At 30.1% G+C, this 24,076-nt stretch overlaps 1 protein-coding gene across 1 annotated transcript in view; it reads right to left on the bottom strand.

Moving 5' to 3' along the window:
• The window catches only part of LOC100573263, a 49,507-nt gene extending 32,268 nt beyond the window's left edge, over nucleotides 1-17,239 (bottom strand). The window contains exon 1 of the mRNA XM_003241094.4: nucleotides 16,719-17,239. Within this exon, the coding sequence (XP_003241142.1) occupies nucleotides 16,719-16,863 (145 nt within the window). The 5' untranslated portion in view covers nucleotides 16,864-17,239. The remainder of the gene's footprint in view (nucleotides 1-16,718) is intronic.
• Between the last annotated feature and the right edge of the window lie 6,837 nt (nucleotides 17,240-24,076).

The raw sequence follows: 24,076 nt of genomic DNA, 5'->3' as shown, positions 1-24,076 counted from the left end.
TAGATTCATCACCTGTAGGTAATAAATTATTTTATACACACATGATTATCCTAATCAAAGCATATAACTTTAAATAAAAGTTTGAATTTATAACTAGTTATATTTAAAAAAAATACAAACACAATCTCAAATTATTATTTTTTAGTTAGGTAACTTAGAAGTTGAAACTTCCACAACAATTGATATCTACAATTTTTTATGTTTTCTATGCCTATTTTAGACTCCACAGGCTCACACGCCTCCATGTAACAAATCTACATAATATGTATTTCTTTTTTTTTAATATAAGAAAACCCGTTTTGTGAAAAAAACGTTTACAAAAGTATCGAAGATTCAGTACAACGGTGACAAAAGCAATGAAATTATATCGATATAAAATTAAATTATATCAACTTTATATACTTTCAGATTATACAATATATAATATATATTATATATACTAATATAGATACTATCAAAAACAATGTAAATTAAAATACATTTTTCGAATTTTAATTTTGGCCAGGCTTTCACAAAAATATTTTACTTTGTGTCCACACGTATGAAATAATTTATTTGTTTCCACGTCGGTCGCTTGGTCAGATACAAAATAATGTATCGATATACCTAAAAATAATTATTGTCGATACAATAAACAATAACATATACAATTATTGTACGCCACTTCAGAGGTGTCAACCCTCACCATTTTACAATATTTTATTGAACCACCACACCTCGAAGATCGAAGCATTTATTTTTACTTTAAAACGTATACACATACATAAAAAACACACGTCATTGTATAATCAATACATTCATCGTTCCGCCCAGGATGTAGAAGACTTCACCTAAAAGTATAAACGAGTACAAATACAAATCAAAATACGAAAATATATGAATATACTATAACCTAGTATATAGGTACCTTTACGCGTATTGTTAGTATGTATCAATAATAATGATGTTTGGTAAAAATGAAAAATAAGCAGACCCAAAATCCGAACGCTAGCCCGTCGTCTGGGGAATATTTGAATTTTTCGATGACTGTATAGGACAATATTGTTTTTTTAAAAATGAATTACAATTTAGTCTCCAACCTACGCGTACTACTAGCTCTGCTACTATAATGAATAAACCATGGCCACCAATAACGATTTCGATTTAATTTTAAGAGACAAGTTAATTACCAGCTACATTAAAATGGACGAAGGAAATACGACAGAGATAATTTAAAACGAAGAAGAATGCACCTTTCAAGTCAAATCATCGACAGGGTGTGTGAAGGTGTAATATCAGAGATGGCCAGCGGCATCCAACGACAACGGTTCAGTACTGCATTCCTCCGAGACTCCCGGGTCATCCGGGCAGGATGCGGTATTACCTAGTAATGCGACGGTGCAGACGACAGCAGATGCAGCAGAGAAGGAGGAGAACACACAGGCTGAAGGCCAAAACAAAGAGAGGCCCGACTGAATGACCAGGAAGTACGCAACCAGCAATAATATATAAAGCTCAACGTGAACGGCCCAGCCAGATCAACGCCGCCACGTGGAAGGGCGTAAAACGGGAAACCTGCATGACTTTTGCTGTGTGGCTGCTTCCAAGGGTAATGAATCCGCAGTTCACCCATCCCTTCTATACTCGGGTGAGGATCATCAAACAAGGCAGCGGCTAACCTAGGGCCCTATAGGGGATTGGTACGTCAAATAGCACTTTACGGTGTCCGGCGGTAAGTCACCCAATACATTCCACATGACCACCTGTGGAACGAGGCCAACACGTGATACCATCTGGCGAATCGGCGAGCGACCAGCTTCTTTGGTCACCCCAGGAGCGCCGGACGATGGTGGCAGCTAGCTGTACCGGTGCGGGAAATGATACCACCCCGACGGTACTTCGACGGTGGCATGAAGGCGACTTGTAACTGCGGCGGCGGAGACTGCAGAGCACGGCGGATGAGCGATAGAGCTAAGCTAGGAATACGGACGTCACTCCATCGCCGGATCCGCGGAAACTGATTACATTTCAGGCCATTCAGGGTACGGCGGTGCACGACTCCTGGGCCACTAGACGCAGATGTGGCTGACAGGATGCCCGCGCTAAGTCAAAATCACGGAAAGTATCAGAATCACGCTGCTGTAGTCCGGCTACTCTATCCTTTTTTCGCCTATTGTTAAATATCGTCGGCCGAATCGCACTTCCGGTCGCAACCGATTCCGAAGCACCGATATAGATGTCTTCGCCCGCTCAGTGCTTTTGTCTTCGTCGTCGTCACAACAGTCGTCTTCAACACCAAGCGCATCGTCGACACGCACGACATCGCGCATTAGCCACTCGTCGTTAATCGTTTATAGTCGCTCTCGCGGCCGGGTCTAGATGTGTTTTTCATCATTAAATGTTTATATTAGCATTTACTGTACATGATAGAATTTAAAAAAATATTTCGACTCTTTTTTAATTATTTAAATACACTTGAAAATTACAATTTTTTTCTATAAATGTTAATCATAGATATTTAAATTGGTAAAAAAGTTTGAACATTTAATACAATATCTTTCATAACTTATTAACATATCGATGGCTAAGAGGCCAAAATTGTATGTCCATTTTTTCTCAAAATCGTTTTATTAGTCTATTGGGTTTATCTGGGTCGTCTTTTTGATTTGGTAAAACATTATAAGTCAATATCACAATTAAAACAGGTTTTATTTATAAGTACTTTAATTTTTGTGTTTTTAGTGCAAGATAGGTTTTTTTAGTGCACACATATAACAAGTCCTAATTTAATGAGACATACAATAAATATTTTAACATGATCTAAATATTAAGCGGACAAATATCACATGTCCGGACTTGTTACTTTTGTCAAAAATAATTCATTCAATTTTGGACGTGTAATGTTTTAGATAATATCGAATTTGCTTATCTATTTATAAAAAATGAATATGTCCGGACGTATTATTTTGTCGAAAAACTATTTTTAATCTATATCGTTTTAATCACTGATGATACGTCAATACGTCGATCCGTCGATACTGTCTTCATAATAATATTAGTATCGATAAGATTTTAATAATTATAATCATTTGTATGACATCGTGACATACTAATATTGACGTGTTGTAGTTGCGTGTACAGTCTTGTGACTTGTGAGACTGAGTTTCTTATTTTATTTTAATTGATTAATAGTCAAACAATAAATTAGTTAAAAATTAAAATAATAACAATATGTAATATTACACTAAATAGTATATCATCAATTAGCATAAAAATATCATTAAGGACGGGTTTTATTTGACTAAAAATTTGATGAAAAATGCTAATTTATTATTTTTCAATAAAAAAATCAATATTTTTTTTATTTTTAAATTTTTTACTGCAATTATATATTAAACATATTGAATTTCGTATATCAAAAAAATTAGTCTTAAGTACATATTGTTATTAACTATTTATATAATTAATTAATTAGTTTATATTAAATTAACAACTTTTAATAATAATAATAGATATGTCCATCAAAACCTTATATGTCCACGGTAAAAATATATTATAATTGCCATTCATAACAAGTCCCATTTAAATTCGAAAGAAACATTATAATTACGTCTGAAAAAAATGTTAAGACCTAAAAGTAATAATTTATGTTTTCTACAGAATATTTTACAAATAAATCAATTGCAATACCGAAAAACAAAAATCTACAACAAAAATTATTTGGCGTAGAATAATTTAAAACCTTAAAACTGCTCTCCTGTAAAATTTAGTGTTTGGGACATACAACTTTTGGCCTCTTAGCCATCGATATACCAATTAAAAATATCAAAACTACATTAATCGTTGAATTAATTATAATTTTTAATACTAATGACATTAACAAAAGTTACCTACCCTCAACACCGTAGTAAAATATCAAATAATAAATTACCTTGGTTATAATTGAAAAACATACTATGGACAGTTAAAAACATCTATTTTCGATTGAATTTTTGGCTCAATATCGTGGTATTCAATGTTTTACCAATATAGTATTGTGCCCAGTAACCATATAATATTTATTTTGCTGAACTGTAACAATGCGTGGTATAATTACGATGTCGCTTTGTTGTTTTATAATTTATTTACATGCACTCGCTTTGAATACGGTCGCTGAAACCCAATTATCATATATCGACGTGTGTCCAAATTGCCACGTCTAATTAACGTGTACATTTATTCAATTTCTCTTAATTGCAGCAAATACAATATTAGTCACAGTCCGGTGGTATAGTAATGAAAAGTTTCTTCGCTCTTGATATAAATTTGATTTCATAAAAATTATTCACTACCTATATATATATATACCAGGCGAGAACCCGGCTAACTAACCGACTTGTTCATCGGGATTAATCGCAATTAAAACTCAATTAACAGTTTTTAATAAAGAAACGTTTTTTTTTTTTTTTAATTAAAACATTGTTGAGTATTAAAAGCTATCCTTGCAGTGTTCAGATGTAAAAGAAAATATATCTTAATCGGCATCGAAATGTAGAAACATGAAACAAAAAAATAACGTGCACGGACGATGCTGTGATTTAGAGCTTACAAAACGGAAGTAACACTAAAAGTTGGTATAGGGTGGCAAATGGAAATAATTAAAACTAAAAGTATTTGTCACTTTTCGTTAAAACGAATGTTCCGGGATCAACAAACATCGAAAACTCATGAAGCGATCGTATCGAAGTCAAAAGTTCTAGTTGTGAATGATTATAATTTATAATATATATATACAATATACCATTTAAAGGTTCCTATAAATATATAATATACATTTATACTTTTGGTTTTCAAATGCAACCTTTATTTTTAATTTAATAATCTAAAAAATTATATTTTTCTAAAAATGTTTATGCATATAAATACCAAATATTGAACGAATAGTTTTTTTTTTATTATTATAGTTAAGCGGAGTGGTGGACCATAAGTATCACGGATATTCCCTGCTACTCCATTCCTCTTATTTATACTTTAAATGCTCATAAATAAAAAGCTATTCGATTCAATATTCACAAAAATGTTAAGAAAAGTATTCGGCTTCAAATTATGAAATTTAAATATAAATTGCTGTTTAGCATAAGGGTGAAAACTATAAGAATAACATAACATTTTCGAAATATTCGATCATAAGTCAATGTTTTTCGTAATAACGAGTATTCGCTGTTCAAAGAATCTCTGTATCGTTTGCAATATAAAAATATCACTGAAAAAATATTTGAAATAAAATTGATTTTTTACAGACCACGAACAAAACTCCTACGTCTATATAATAATCAGCTAGTGTTCAGTTTCCGCTTTTATTGTTTGGAAGTTAAGAAAACTCATACGCCATTTCTCGACCCCGACGAGGGGATATAGTCTATCCGATGCAGATTATTGTTGGGGTATATGACCAGATGATAGCCAATTAAAAGTTTAGGACATCGGTATAATAAATGTACGGGATACTGGATAGTCGTATCATGAACAGTTACTGTAATAGTATATACGTACTATAATAATATTATCATGATAAACTATATACGATGAGCTCAGAATTATTTCGATCGAATTTTGTTTGCGTTCGGAACGTTATTTATTTTATAATAATATTATGCAAGGCCGTAGGCGGCACACGGTGGTGGTAAACGGCGTTGGCGCGAAAGAATAGCGCGTATCGAATTACGATCGCAAAGCGTGTGCACAATCTGCAGGGGCGATTTACTGAGCGTAAACATAACATCCAAAACCCGTTACAGTCTTGGTCGGAACAGCCAACGGGAATCGATTACTACGGTGCAAAATGGACCGAAGGCGATCGGGGGGTATCATTAGCCAAAAGACAATATAATCATAACAAACAACTGCGATGCCGACGACGACGACGACGACGACGATGATGATAATAATAATAATAATATGTATAATAATATATTGACGGTCGCGATCGTTGCACGCCGATCGTCATCGGATCGGTGGCCAATTACGATCCGAAACACGACGACGGTCGTAACCCTCTGGCCCGAGCTCGGTCAGGTCTCGCGTGGTGGAGCTGCAGCGAACAGAGCACCTGCCCCCAAGTCCGAGTACCTACGACAGACTGCATTTTATACTTACCGGAAACTCCGAGAGACGATTACGATACGCGCGTTCCGCTGGTCTCCTCGAAAAAACGTTGTCGTCGTCGTCGTACGCCAACAGAGCACAACGACTGATTGCGACACACACATACACACACGGTTGTATACAATACGAACGGGCTCGAAAGGAGCTGAAACAAATGATCTCTCTCTCCCTCTGTCTCTCTCCACTCGCAACCAGTTTGGGTCGGGCACACGCGCTCGCCGTTCACGTTACGGGTTGTTGGAGTCGCGTTCCGCACACTGCGGTCCGGCGGCCGTCGTCATCTAATCGCGAAAATATAATAACTATGCGTCATATATGTGTTGCTTTGTATACGCATTGCCCTGGCGCGATAATATCATCGTACAATATATTATAATGGAAACCATATTATAATGTATGTATTTCATATATAAGAATGCCTGCAGCACGTGTGCGTGTGTGTCACGCATACCGGTTACCGGGTCGTCGGTTCGTATCTTCCAGATAGTATACCATTATTATTGTAGGAACCCACATATTATTATTATTATACTCATATCGTAGGTATATGAGTTGTAGCTGCAGAACTCTGCGATCGCCGTTAGCCGTATGCTCCGCGCGACACGCTTCTATACGCAGATATTGTTATATTATTGTTATTATTATCATTATATCGTGTGCGTTGCACCCGCATCGGCCGGCCACTACGTCTCGGTCCAACGCGCCAGGTCGGTTTACCTTACAGCTCGATGTGTACCTATATATTTCATTATATCGTTTCTGCACCGTTTCTCTTTTTTGTACATTATACTCGGAGACCGTTGTTCGAGTCTCGGAGTTTCAGATATGCACCATAATCGTTGGTGAAATTAGGGGAGGGGTGCTGGCCCTCCCAGTTTTCCCCGTAGCCCACCAGTTTTTTAATCATATATTTTAGTTAAAAATATAAATTATCAGTATATATGCAGCTGATATACAGTTCTAGCCTCCCTCTTGCAGGAAAGATGTCCCTAGTTGCGCCTATGGTCATAATATTATCATTATATGTACCCACCTAATTTTAAATGTGTAAAATAATATATAAGTTATCTCGTACCTGCAGACTGCAGTACAAGTATATACAACTCGCTATATGCACAAAGTTCATAGTATACCTCATAATAGTAGGTCTCACCAACGTATGCAATTATATCATGACAAAAGTTGACAGTAATACGGTATGACTAAAACATTAGGTAGATATATGATTTGACATAATTTGTATACAAGATTATTTTCGATTATGAATTTAGCAAATAAATCTATCTTAATAATGTACTTATATATTATACACCATGATGCCTGTTATATAATTTATTAATGTACATTATTGTATATGATATATTATATTATCACCATGGACACAAACAAAACTCAACTGGCACTACGTGCAACTTTGAAACCCGGTACCCAACACCCGTGTAGGTGACACCATCGTGATCACGGTCTACAGTATATACTATATATAGAGTGTAGTTTAAGTCCGAAGACTTTAAACGTAATGATATTATTATCATTTATCACTATGTATATGCGCAAACCCAAAAGTTTAGCCGGTTCTTCGTTGACACCGCTGTGGGACACTCGTAAAAGTTAGATAACGCATGATTTCAGTATAATGTACTTATAATAATATTATACTGATATCAAAATGGTCGATGGTCCGACACTCCGACCGATTTTGTATACCTCTAAACCTATTATAATGTATTCTGTATAGTATAAAGCCGGTCATCTAGGTAATTTGGTTATAATGTAGTTTGTAGATACTAACGTCGCGCGTTCATATATCATGTAGTTTACAGCGTTAAAAGGGGCCTACACTTTAATAATGACAAAATGGAAGACAAATTAGATTTTCGCGATTCTCCCGTATCTCCGACAGATACATTATAAAATATCCACAGTACACGTACCTAAATATTGAAATAATTCTACTCTCTGTTTAAGAATATGTTTTAACAACACAAAAAAAGCTTTTAAAGTATTAACCGGACGTCGCTTATATATAGGGAATACAATATACCTACGATACAATTGGTGATAATATATAATATTATATTATAGTAAATTTCGTTGCAAACCAATTTAATCTCGAACACAATTTTATTACTAAAACATTGGGTATGTCCTTATAGTGCGGCTATACGAATACATCTACCTATACCAGTTTCTATAATATATATCATAATTCATTAAAATTACCAATGAGACACGTAAACATTTATTAACATTATCAAACAGAAATATGTTGTTGAATACGAACCATATTATAATATAGTATTGTACGGTTAATTTTGTATAATAAACACACGAAAGTCGCGGTTGCATGTACACGCATCTACGATAGGTCGTCCGCTTGTCATAATGTCGTATACATATTATATTATATTATTCACCTCCAGCCACGTTTATTATACACACATAACACGATGTTCAAAAACATGCATCTGTATTTATATTTACCAACAATTATACTATCAGTAAACTTCATTTCCAGGTGAGAAATGAACGTCAGAACGTGTAAAGCCTATATTCCCTTTCTATAAACGCCCACATAAATTATCCCTTTGTTTGGTTTCAGCTCATCGGCGTACATAATAGCAGTAATTATAATATTATTATTATTATTATTATTATTATTATTATTATTATTATTATTATTATCAAGTTTACACCGATACGAATAATACGACCTGCTCCGGTGTATAATATTTGTATAGGAAATATTAATTAAAATCCCGAAGTGTCGTACAAAAATTACCCCATTATAATTTATAATACATATATTTTATTAATTAATTATTATATTATTATAATTTATAGTTTAATATTCACTCGTAACGCAAACAATGTTTAATGAGAAAAACATAACGTACGAGCGAAGCATTCATGCGACATTTTAAACTTTTACGAAATGTATGACATTTTTACCGTTTTATAGAAATACCTTTTCGTCAAATTCCCGCGCAGCTCCTGGCGTTCCACGTTTACAAAACACATATTGCAAATTATTTAGATTCTGGTAGGGTAGATAGGTATATGTATATTATACGGTTACATATTTAAAATTTTTAAAAATACGAGATTTATTTTTATTATTATAATTCTATATGTATACGTAACTAAGACTTTATAGTTTATACAAACTCGGTTCAAAGACTCACTCTGATGAATTTCCATCATGAACATTATAGTCCCTTAAATATAGTACCAATCTAGCACATACCATCTATCATTCACAAGAGAGCACTTTAAAATAAAATATATTGTTATAATTATTATACGCGCATAATTAATTTATTAACCTATCAATGGCCGGCGGGGACTTACAACCATACACCAATGTTATGGTATATTATGACGTTGTGTTTCCTCATTTCATATAAATTTCTTAATATACGCGCCAGTCTGTATAGTCCGCTATCGACCGTGGAAGTGTTCGTCTAAAAATAGATGGGCCAACAGAGCTCGGGTACGAGTGCATATTATTATTATTATTATACAAAAGGAAATAGTTATAATATATTATAACCTCACAGCTGCCTTGTGTAGTGTAGTCTACGATGCATGACAAATTTAATACAGGACGGTTCACCAATAACAATACAGCACTGCATATTATGTATAGGTCTCTACTTGAATAACGTTGAATAATAATATATTATGCTTTGAATAATTGTATTTCTCTTAATCAGGTACCCCAATTATAGTGTAAAGAGACTATAGCTTGACGATTGTTATTTGTTGTCAAATAAAATATGGATATGTATATTGTACGTATTATGTATAATATTATACTACCTATAATATTGTAAATTATTTTTTAATTTCATTTTCTACTGAAAATATTTTATAATAAATGTAAAAGTTTATTTATTTATATATATGCTTACTTTGATTTCACATGTTATTATTGTTGTTGTTGAATTATCAAAAGACAATTTTTCATTATCTATTGGTAGTTCATTGTACTGATTTGTCGTAAATTGTAATAAACTAAAAAATTAAACTACCAACTGCATTATCTATTGATGCCCAGTAACGCAATCAGCATTTTGTCAAAGGGGGCCCCCGGTCCATATACTTCGTCAGATGTGCCGAATGTTGTGAAATGTCCTTCACAGTAAAGTTGTGTTGGTTATCATTTTTGGTACCATAATGACGTGGGCTATCCTAAAATGGTTTTTAGTTTATAATTTATCCATATTTTAAGTATATTCTAGAATAAATAAATATATTATCTACTAATTTATTTTATATAGCCCCCTGTCTTTGCAGAGGTTGCTCCAATGCGATTGATGCATATTCTATGTATAAAAACATTAAAGTGCTAAGTATTTTGAACCAATATTCATAAGACGTATTCGTGTATTATACCTACTAATGTATCGGGTATATCATAACATAGTAAAAATTTGAATTTCGATAAATTTAGTTTTAATTTAAATATTAATTAGATAATTTTTTAATTTAAAATTTAAATTCATCAATACTTAGTAGTTTAGTACAAAAACAAATTTATTATGTTCAATGTTAAAATTATATTTACGTTAAAAAATATTAATTTTGGATTATAGAGAATGAATATTAATCATTGTTGAATAATGTAAATAGTTCAATACAAAATTAATTTAAATACAATCTACATAGGTTTGGAATACAACCGGTTTTTTTTCTATACATTATAATATAGAGAGAAGCATATCTCATCAATCCTCATCATACGGAATATTTGCAGAGAAAATGATTCCTGTTGGCTTTTACGGTTCATTATAGAGATCCAGTCATAAATCACGTGAATGCTTGGGTAGATATGGTTTATGAAAAAAAAACCGGTCAATGCAAAAGAAACGAGATCAGTGTGAAATTGATTGACAAAACAACCGAAGACAGGACTACAGGAGGATGTGTCGATTATAATCTGAAAATAATGGACAATGACCGGCGTACAATAACAAGAGTAGAAAAAACGGGATGCAAATAATTTAATATGGTATGTTGATCGAATAGAACGAGAGGACAAATTAATAATAATGTTTTTGTGTCTGAGGTTTTGCGATTGCGAATTTAATATTTACGAGAGAAGATTAAAATAAAACGAAGACGCGTGCATAACTTCAAATAGCCATTATAGTAAGCCAACATCAAGATCCTTTAATACCCAACAGTGTGCAAGTTTTCAAACAAGAATTATAGAAATATATTTTTTACAAAAATAGAATATATTATAATAATAATTTTATTCATTGAAAAAGTTTTGTTAAAAAAAACACAGTCTATTTCTAATAATTCGATACAAATATATAATATGTAGTTTATATCATTTTCTAAAAGCTTGATAATGATTTTTCGCATAAAACGTACTCTGTACGATTTTATTGTAGGACAATAATATGGATTAGAATCACAATATTGTATTTATTTTTTCAATGCTTAGTGAATTATACTTTATCTTCATTCTTCATCACTAGAAATAATATCCATATAGTTAGATTAAAAAGTACCTATGCATTTTCAATACTAGGTATATGATGAAACAAATACATATTATCTACTGCAGTTCATACATAAATATTAAATAATATATAACAACCATTCTTCACTACTGCCTGGCATCACCTATCACTATTAAATGCATATTTAGTATAATCACTGCCCAACTACAAAACAAAATTTAATTTAGACATATGTTCTTGTTGTACATAGTAAATAGGCACCTATGCAAAAGAAGTTGTAATTCTTACGGCATAATAACGCCCGTGCTATTAAAGTGATTGAATAAAACAAAATATACTAATAATTGTGTAACAAGTACCTAACAAAAATAAAATACCGTTTCCTATTCAACAGCGAAAGCTAAGTTGATAAAATATATAAAATATGACATTATTACATAAGTTAACAAAAATTTTAGGTTTAGATTATGTTGTAGGTTCTTACTTCGTTAAAAAAAAACCCATTACCTATTTCTCCTTATAGAAGATGACAAAATATAATAAAAACATTGAAAAAAAAAAAAAAAACGTGTATAATTTTCTCCGAAGTTTTGTTCAGCTTAAGTGCGAAAATTAAAACACGTCACACGATATCATCAATATTAGTATTATTATGTATGCATAAGTAATTCCTCGTATGTATTCAAAGAGATTTATTATTTACACATGTTATAATGATATTAAATATTAGAAAGTGACTGCTAATGTATAGAATATATCGAGTAGACGTTGTATTGTTGTAACACGGATAGGTAGTACATTGCATGTAGATACTGCTGCAAATTTAAAAAAAAAAATTCAATCACCTGATTTGTCAAAAAATTATGATTTTATTAATATAAATTTATATTATCAAGTTTGAACATAAATTTACGCGGAAAGGCTAATTAATATATAAAACATAAAAAACTTCGGGCAAGTGAAATAGCTTTTAGTTTTAAATCTACATTATAACATTAAATAATGAAGAAATAATTCGTTTTAACAATATTTAGAGATTGAGAAAGTTTTAAATTCGTTTTTAAAACATTGTAGTGTGTTTACAAAAAACCCATTAAGAAAATTATGAAAATTAAATTATCATTATAAACTAATTCAGAACTTTGCAAATGCATTAAAATCAATTATTACGATACTATGTTAAATTGTATTGACTTTAAAAATACATTTTTTTAATAAATTTCTTGGTATAACACTAGAATGAATAATATATTAAATAATATAAGTAATATTATTTTATTTTTATTTTGTTTCATTTACATAATATAGGAAAAGGTTTTTTTTTACCAAAATCAATAACAAAATACAATTAAATATAATATACGGATTAGTAATGATATTCACTTATATTTCACCTAGGTATATGAAGTTTTCACGGGTATTATACTATTAGTATAATTTATTTTTAATTCTAATTAATTCATATGGTTATGTCCAATTTTGTTTTAAAGAAATTCATTTTGTATTAATCAATATTAAAATTTTATGTTTTAAATAAAATGATAATAATATGTTAAACAAAAAAAAATTATATTTATACTATCTTTATCGAAAAATAAACACAAGGATTAATGTACCTATATTTATGTTTATGTATTTATAAATATATTTTGGTAAGGAATACCTACACAGAAAAGATCATCTATTTAGATTGTGAACATCGTTTAATTTTAAACTATGAAATATAAGGTATCGTTGGGTTTATAATAACATCTTTAGCTTTGATAATATTTTAATAACTTGTAATTGTTAAGGTATACATTTTGGTTTAATGCATATCATAAAAACGCTGTTTTTTTACATCTTAATTTTTTTTTTTTAATGCTTTTCGCCATCACAATTTTGATGAAGGCGTGCCTTCATTTTATATAAGAATTGAAAATAGAAACCATTATGAAACAGAACGTTTGCAAAAAGTCTTTTAAGTTATCTCAAACAAAAGTATTTAATAATAATTTAAAACTTATATTGCACGGGATAGTTTTCATTGGCATATAACCACCAACTTAGTCTGCATCTTGCCAAAAATTAAATTGTATGTGTTTCATTTTATCTATTTCATATATTCATGTACAACTATGTTCAACACTTGTGAAATAAATATTTACTCTCCTTATTCAAACTTACCTACCGTATTAAATTTATTATAATTGGCGAATATCAAACGATTAATAAATCAAACAGTAGATAACGATATATATCTATAGGAGTTGTAAACGACTATAATTGAATTTATCTTTATGTGTAGGGTACACTAATGTCATCACTACTCAAATACATATAGTGTGTACATTTAAAACATGAATATTAATACGAGTATATTTTGTAAATTACAATCAGAAATACATGTACAAACTTGAGAATTAACAAAAAAATTTGTATTGTCATTGTAAATGTTCAAAACCATTTTCAGCGAGAGAAATGCTCACTGCAATCAGTGAAAGCCCTGCATAATATAATATACCTACTAGTTCTAGTTAAATATTTACACGTTGTGTGTTGATACTTGCTAAATAGAACATTTATATAATTGTATAGCCTTGATAAAATAGAATCCCAAGGGTCTTTTTAATGTAGGTATAGGAACTGTGGTATTCAACCCACTTAGCCCCCCCTTCTAAAGCCTTTAATTTAGCCCTGATTAAACAAATTGAGAAATAAAAATTGAATTAATAATTAATTGTACATAAATGATGAAATCGTATCTATTAAAATAAAGAACATATATATATATATAAGTACTGTAATAACTATATTATATATTTACATAGTGTTATAAATAGAAACGTATAGATACTTATAGTGTATACGATATACCTGTACTTTGATAGTTTTTTTAAATGAAAATAATCTCCAGATTAACTCATCCATAAAATTTGAAAAAAAAAATAGTAACGTTTATTGTATGATTGCATGATTAATCATGGTACATTATTGTAGTCTGTATTCATATCGCTATAAACTATGGATCATACATTTAATATCTCATATCAATTCTCAATGTCTTATTATTTCTGTAAATATTTTGATAATATGTTGATGTGAATATGTGATAATAGTTTTTTTTTATTGTTACCTATTTAATAACCTCGTAAATTTAACTATAAATTAAATATTTAAAATATGTGTCACCTATAACTGATTACGATAAAAATTATATTGTATTTCAATTGAATTATCTTCAATCACAGTATGGATATTATCGTATTAACAACGCTTGCCTCTATTCCAAAACTATCTATAACCCGATCACTATTTTATTACAATAAAATTATAATATGATTTCGACGTGCAATCAATTGATTCGTTAATTTAATTTGATAGTAAAAGTGTTAGACTTGCATCTACCCCCACTAAGTACAGCTTTTACCGGGGGTAGGAAAAGCACGACACATTGCGGAAAATTATCATCGATTACTGGATGTAACTGTGATCAAGCATATTTTATATGCAATCTAATTCGATTAAATACAAATTGAGCTACATTTGTTTAAATCGTTATTAACTATTATCGTCTGACTTTGAGTACACAATTTTACGTTCAAGGTATAAAATGTTGATGATTTTTATATAAAATGCCCGGCAACTGCAGAATACATTTTAATCAACACCTACAATTAATGTATAAATTTAAAATATAATTATAAGTACCCTTACCCGGCACCTTATTCGTGTCATCGTGGGATGTAAAAAAGTTACATGCTCTACTTAATAATTCTTATTGGGGCGAGTTGGTTTGAAAAAAATTTTTCTAAAATATTGATGTATAAAAGATCACATTTTAACGTTAAGTTTCTCTTCGTAAATTATATGTGTTTGGTTAAGTCTGATACAACTGGTTAGTTCTCATTCTTTATAATTCTAATTTCTAAACGTTGAACTTTGATGAGGCGTTTCATAAAACTTGAATTTGCATGCTTATATATTTTTTTTAGAAAAATTCAATAAGACAAAAATTACGATTTGTCCAACAAAATGTTTATACTGGTTAGGGTTAGGTATAATATATATATATATATATTATACTCGGCAATAGATATTAGTTATCAATATATATATATATGATTGATTGAGTACAAGCCTTATGCTTATAAGGTATATTAAATTTATTTGTTGTGTTAGGTACAATTTAATATAATATAATATGAAAGTTAAAGTTGTAAAATATGTATTATTATATATATGAGCCTGCTATACTTAACACTCAGTAATAATATTTTAATCTATGGACTTCCAGTATGACACACTTAGAAAATACTACTAGGAATTCTTCTTTCTACTATAAATTATATATATATATATATATATATATATCATACATCATAATTAATAGGTACCATAGTACCAAACACTTATATTTACTAACAGAAAAATACTTATTTAGTCACCAATTGTAATCTAGTAAGTATAATAAGTGCATATAGTATTATGTTTCAATCTAATTTGTCTTTACTAACTCCCTTTTACAATAAAAGTTAACTGACACAATTTATGGCACCATCAAAACTTTGTTGCTCTTAAAATTTCGACCCTCGGGTTCATCACCTCCACCCTTTAATTGCACCATCGACAACTTCACAGTACTTTATTATTTCACACGATATGACAACCGTCTGCCCGTATGGACATCGGAAATTGCATAGAATGCCTGAATGCCTTGCCCGTGTTTGCTGAATTAATTTCTTCATTCCCCTAGCGTTTTATAATTAATATTCTACAAACTTTATAATATTATCCGTAACATAATGTAATTTAACTAGATACGTAGGCATGGACTATAAAATTACAAAAGAAGTTTTTATTTAAATTTTAAATTCTATTAAGTCAGTGTGTTATCCACTCAGTATTAGGTCAGGACATAGCCTGAATAGTCTGACTCCTAATTTCGCCCATGTATATAGGTATAAAAATTAAATGTAAAAAAAAAAACGGACAAACAAATTTGTCTAAAGTACTTATTGGTACGTAGGCATCAATTATAACAAATGTAGACACATGATATATAGGTTATAGGTATATGTGTGTGTGTGTGTGTGTATAAAAAATATAATATATATATATATATATTATATGCATTACCTGTGTTGGACACGATCTGCAAGACGATCAGAGAAAACAAGACAGCCACAAGAGTTGACGTCATCGGGAAAGCGTCGACGGCAGCACGACGGCAATAGTGATAGCGGTCGCATCGGGACGTCGACCGCTGCAGACGCGACTCCATAACTGGTGTCGTCGCTTCCGTTTGCCGGACGTGTAGATTATACACTTATGGTAGCGGATCCGGATCGAAAGCTGTCGGGTTGATGGGCGACAAGCGCGCGCGCGCTCCACCGACTAACGCCCGGAAAGAGTCTAACGGTTTTTTTTTTTTTTTTCAATATCTCCAAAAAGTCGAAAAATGCGAAATTTCAGCAAAGTCGCGAGACAGCTCTTGCAAGTGCTATAATAATAATAATAATAATAATAGAGATAACACAACAATAATATTATTATTGCGACGCCGCCGACGGACTGACAGACGGCAGCGGTACACACGGGGCACGTGACTACGGCTACTAAACGTCGCGGACCGAATAAAACCCGCTACGGCGCGCGAACACTAACAATCGCCGCCGCCGCCGCTGCGCATCGTCTCTCTCGGTGCGCGCCGCCGCCGATGGAAGGTGTGTGTGTGTGTGTGTGTGTGTGTAAATGTGTGTGCGTGCGCGTGTACGTGTGTGTGTGTACGTGTGTGTGTGTGTGTGTGTGTGTGTGTGTCTAGATGACGGTTGGGGGAGGCGATCCGAGCATCCGGTGGCGGTCAACTGTAATAATGATAATAATAAAATAATGTATAATTCCGTCGGCGGCGGTGGGCTGCAGAGTGCAGATACTCCTCTGGGACGCTCGCTAATCCGGTGTGAGCCGCGGTACGGATTGACGAGAGCTGCAGGTGACCGCCGCCGCCGCCACTGTTGCTGAGGTTAGGCCTCGGTGACGATGGTCCGACCGTGAGCGGAACTCGGAAGTCCATCACAATTTCCTGGAGGAGGGGGAGAGCAAAGCTAATATTTTTTTTTATCACACGCGTGGATGAACAGACCAAAAAGTCTAAAACGACAGAGATAACCATTTGACAAAAAAAAAAAAGGTCAGTATCGCTACGGCCCGCGGAAGAATAGTTCAGGACACTATATTAGATACATGCCAAACAAATCTAAGTGACTACTGGAAAATCAAAATTTGAATAAATGCTATATTTAAAGGATACAATGGGGATGAGCATAAATAATAACAATCAATAACATATAAGTGGTTTTTAATTTGTATTATCGTAATGTTTGTCCGTATGGACAGAAAATTCCAATCGTTTTCCGACGAATTGTTTTGAATTTCTGAATACTGCAGGATAGTATTCGAAATATTATATTGTTTTATAACCCTATACCGAGTCAGTGGAACACTCACGCATCCAGTTAGTTTATGGATTGATATAGTTGGACTATATAAATCCATACATTTATATAGGTGAATAACGGCTAGTTTAGCTCATGAGGGGAGGGTGTATTATAAATAACACCAAAGTATGTTATTGCCTAAATGCTTGACATACTAAAAGTATTAGAAAATAATTAATAAAAACTTGAAGTTCTTGAAAAAAACTATAAATTCATTTTTTTTTTTTTTAATGTTTAGGTTCTTCTGTGTTTAATCACATCTTTGATTTACTTATCTGAAACAATGTATTCAAATTTTATGTGACGAATTTATGTACTGATACTAACGAATCAGTTGCGGTTATATAATTTATAGTTAACTATAATAACGTGTCTTAAGATGATACATAAATTCGATGTTTGTAAATAGGTACCCACGTATATTATAAAGTTCAAGATAAATTATTTAATATACTTACGTATTACATAGGTGGTTACATATAAAAGCTGTAAGTGTTTAACTTTAATCTTACCTATAATGTATAATGTATATACTATCATTGTCTTTAGTGAAATTATTTCTATTATAAATATTCATTCAAATGTATTGTATAATAATTATTTTTAAAAAGTATTAAATAAAAACTGAGTGCATATACGACTAATATTTTATGGTCCATAATACTATGCAAAAACTGAAAAACGTACATAATTTAAATATCAAAAAATGTCCAAAAACCCATTTCATCTTAATTTACATAATAATAATAATTATTATTATATGTATGTATGGAAATAAATACGTGTCTCTACTTCCTACTCTATTATATATATAGTATAATATATAATTTTTATATTTTTTCTTTATAACATTTCCCAGTCTTCCCTGTAATATAGTATTATTTGATATTTTGATATGATAGGTGTCATGAATGTAAGATCAAATATTACACGAAAGGAAAAAGATGGGACAATCATTATTCCATTGTTATCCAATATCATTATTTTGAAACGCACAAGTTTTTTTTTTAAATCGGTAAAATAAAATATTATATTAATATTCCCATTGGAGTCGTGATAAAACTATAGCGTTTATAATAATTTATGTAATATGAATATAGGTAGGTATGTATAAACTAAAAAATAAATAAATCAAATTTAACTTTAACGAGTGAATGGCGATTTACGTTTATATAATAGATCCTAGATTCAGTTGAGTGTGACCTTACTATGTATAAATGATTTTTGGAACGTGTCAAACTCTATTATGTGAAACTTGAGAAGTATAACTTAACTCGCCACTCGTTAAGGAAAAATTTATAATAGCATAATAAAAATTAATTACGAAATATTTTATTGTGATAACTGATAATAAATTATGGATATTATGAACATTTTGGTTATAGTTTTAATTAAAGAAAAACTCTTTAAATAAAATAGTTGCCGACGAACATCAAACTCTTGCCCTTATATCATTCTTAGGTGATAATAAAAATGAATTGTATATTGTTTTTATAATGAGCACATTGTAATAATATATTACATAAAGTATAAAATAATGACCAATTAAATTTTATTACGTTATATATATAATAATAACAATGATTGTGTGTATATTATTTTTATTGAATAACACATTTTTGAAAAGATCTATTTCATTGACTAACAATCATAATCATAAACAAAAATTATATTTTTCATTCCATACAATATAATTTATAACTACTTATTCATTTAATCTGTAGTAGGTCTTAAACTACAAACTTATTTTATATTCCTAGTAAAACATTATTTACTATACTTTTGAGTTTTGACCCTATAATATTATAAAAATAAATTTGTTTTATAAATTATTTTTTTTTATTGGATTTAGATTAATATAGACATTTTGCTTAAACGGTAACATATTAAGGTAAAACTATTAAACAAATCTAAAACAAAGATATGTCTTTGAATTTCAAAATTTCAAATAACATTATTATAATGTACTTAATAGGAACTGTCATATTATTTCAATATTTACTATTATATAACTATTTCAGGCCACAAGTATCTAATAATATAAATCTTAAAATTACTTCTACGAATTCTACCTGAATCTTTAAACAATATTTATTTATTGTAAATTTATACTAGTAAGTAGGTGAATAATATTATAAAACCTACATTTAATTTGATGAATATAATATATTAAACAAATAATCGCTTTTAACTTTCACAATAAATTGTATTCTTCTATAACGATAAATCGTAAAAACTGGCTTAAAATAAGAGCCACTCGCAATTTTCATAACAAGTAATTGAATCAATGATATGTGTCGTAAAATTAGGCTGGGTACTTACACGCTTCATTACATATGTTCTACATACCTCACAATATTTTTGTAATATTATTTATGTCAATTTTTTTTTGTCGTAGGTTCATTTGTTATTATTTTAATATTCCTACAAACATAATATAGGCACATTAATTTTTTACGAATAAATAAATTGCATTATAATTCAATACTTATATTCAACGCATTAACGTGTTCAATGCTTACATTTTTGACGATTGGCTGAAAAATACTACACAATGGCTAAGTACCTTATCGCATGCTCTTCAATTAGTTTTTAAGTTTTTTCTGTACATGAATTTGTTACAATACCAAGTAGTTATGAAAACACACAAATGAATAATTGTGTATAGATTACTATAATATTAAGAGGATGTAACAAAGGCATTTGTTGTTTCCGTCTTACAAATGTGGAACACAGCAAATTTACGCTCAGCAGATCACGTTTAACTTTGTTAGTTTAAAAATTAGAATGATTCGATCTACTATCAAACTTGACGGTAAGAATATTATCTATGTTTGTATGTGGGTTATTTACGATAGTTCAAATTTTGCGTATATAATATAACATAAATTAAAAATGCACATAACTCACTTAAAAAACTGAATTATCGTAAATAGCTATCTTCTGCTTATTTAAATTAATGCTCGGAACAAGGTGAATCTACCAGTGACTTAACAACGTATATGGATTGTGGATAAGTTAGTAAGAAATGAATGAGTCAAAACCACTATATTATATACCTATTTTAATTTAAAATTAAAATATCAAAAAGTGCCTATGTAAAGCTCTGTACAATATTACTATATACCTTTAAATTAGATTATACCTAGATCGATTCACTCTAATATTAAAAATTACATAGTAAAATAGATTTTTCTGAACGTAAAATTGGTATGTTGACATGTTGTGCATTATAGTCAACATGTCCAGGCATAGGACTCCCTTCTGACTTCCTCTTAATTTGTATTAAGATAATTATTCATTTATGTATGTAGTACCTAAAATATAATTTACAAACATAATATTAGTTTAAGAAAGAATTATTAGGGCCAGTTGCGCCGTCTCTGATTAAAGTTAACCGGAGTTTAATCGGCCGAATTTGCCCGGTTAAATATCTGTTATCAGCCGATTAAGCTTAATCGAAGTTTAACCGTAGACGGTGCAACTGGCCCTTAATCTTTGAAAAAGTGACATAACTTTGTTATCATGTTGATGTATTACGTGTGATTTAGACTGAGAAAATTATGATTGGTGATAATATTGATTAACTTATGGCTAATATTAGTGCCATATTATGAGTGACAAATTTCCAATATATACAACAATATTCCAAAATAGTAAAACCACCCTTATCAAGGCACAATTAATAATTAATTTAAATCACATTTGAATAAATGTGAAATGAATGCTAGTCTTAGCTATTAATTCTTTAATAACCAAACGTCTAGCACTATAAATTATATGAGAAATGAAAAGTAGGCAAATTTTCTTAATTTCCCGGTAGTGAAGTTATAATTTATGAGCAATAACGATTAGCATTTAAGCATAACTGCAAAGAAAAAAAAAACATCAAGTAGCAGTTACTGCAGCTTTCACAATAATATAATATATTATAATTATAATATAATTATAATATAATATATATTATAACTATAATATATTTACATTTTTGTATCAAATATACATATATATTTGTATTATACTATAGTATAATCACGATTCATCGTAAACCATCGATTGTAAATCCATTCAATCTATGTTCATCGTATAAATTAAGACATCTAAATGGTAATAAATAATTACTCAATTAACATATTATTATTTATTTAAACATGTTCATAATCCGAGTTTTTATGACACTTAATTTGTTACATGTTTAACCACATAAAGGTAATCGCATGAACCTTGAATTTATACGTTGTATTCTCGTGTAACTATAATAATACACCCAAATCGAGTTGCATCCAAACGTGTTAGTGTGTTACATCGATCCCGCTGCGCCGGTACTTAAAATATGTATATCATAATTTCCGTGTACGTTTAATTGCGTATCCACAACGCCGTATATTTACTAATATTATTAACTATTATACTACATATTGTACTGCACATTGAATGCCAGTCCACTCACGTATAATAGTCGATAGACCACAATTCGTGATAAAATTTTAGTTAAAGAATTATTTTTCCGTACGTTTATTTAAACTCTATTTGACAATTATATAGAGTCAACATAAATTACATTGACCGTCACCGGTAATTAACGGTTAAAATAAAACGAGAAATTCTTATGTTACAACGTTTAATTAAAACTTTTTTTTCAAACTATTCTAGAAACGTAGTACGTACTGATTCCATCTGCAAGTAGAAATTGAGTTAATAACACGGAAATCCATTATTTTCACTCAATGAAACCACATGAAACATGGGTAGGTATTCTGTTATTTATATAACATGATAGGTAGGTACGAGGTACCTATATGGTGTATCTTGCAACAAAGATTAATACAAATATTTTCACAAGACCTTTAAACTTGAAACTTTATAGCTTATATAAAACCTTATTATCATAGTAAGACACAAAATCAAATTATAAACATAAAATATTTAAACCATTTTAACGAACATGAGTAATATGACTATAGTGGTAATAAGATAACAAAAATAAATATTTACCAATACCTTATATTTTCTATGTTTATATTGTTACCTATGGTTAGATCATTAATCTGCTTTAATAAAATGTAATCATTAAAAAAATGAGCGCTTTATTATTGATGAATAGTTTTGATAAAGATTCATTTAATTAAAAAATTTCAATTTTTTACAGTTCTATATACTAATGAGTAATTAATGACTTCTTCAAACTCGCTTATTTATATTAAATCATATATTTTTATTATTATTACACCATGTACTAAATAAATGTAGAAATGATTTTGTATTTTAATAAAAAAAAAAAAAAAAATGTAGTAAATTAAATGAAATGAGTTATTAATTAATTAATTAATAATTAATAACTCATTTCAATTAAAGTTAGTATCGAAATAATAATTAATAAACCATCAAGGTCAATATAAAAATTAATGAATACATTTTTCACGTATATTAAATTATATTTTTAAAATGCATTCAATTCTCACTAACTTCACACACATTATAGTCACATAGAACAGGTAATTCAAAATAAAAGCAAAACACATATTTACGTAGCACGATCATAATATGTGTCTGATTATTTTTGAGAAAAATCATTATTCAGTTATATGTATAAAATATAAGACACAGAAAATAACAATGCATATTGCAATCATAGCTTATAGGTAGTGCACACTTCAAATTACATGAAATAAATATTAAATTTAGATATGCAATTTACTTTGATAAAAGAAAACTAATTTGTTTTGTCTAATGAAATGTTTGATCTAAGTGTACCACAAAATTCTAAAGTTCAATAATAAAATAAACCAAAATAAACTTAATACACTGACTATACCTATGTCTTGATGAAATTACAATAAACCGTGTTATGTGTATATATAGGTAATACAATTGATCCAATTGTAATTACTAATTTGTAGCAAAATATAAACTTAAATATAATATATATTATAATTTATCAGCCAACGCGTTTAAACATTGAATACTATATAACCGATTTGGTATATAGGTACATAA

Source organism: Acyrthosiphon pisum, chromosome A3 (assembly GCF_005508785.2).
Source record: "Acyrthosiphon pisum isolate AL4f chromosome A3, pea_aphid_22Mar2018_4r6ur, whole genome shotgun sequence".
Lineage (NCBI taxonomy): Eukaryota > Metazoa > Arthropoda > Insecta > Hemiptera > Aphididae > Acyrthosiphon > Acyrthosiphon pisum.
This window is presented reverse-complemented; position numbering and strand designations above follow the sequence as displayed.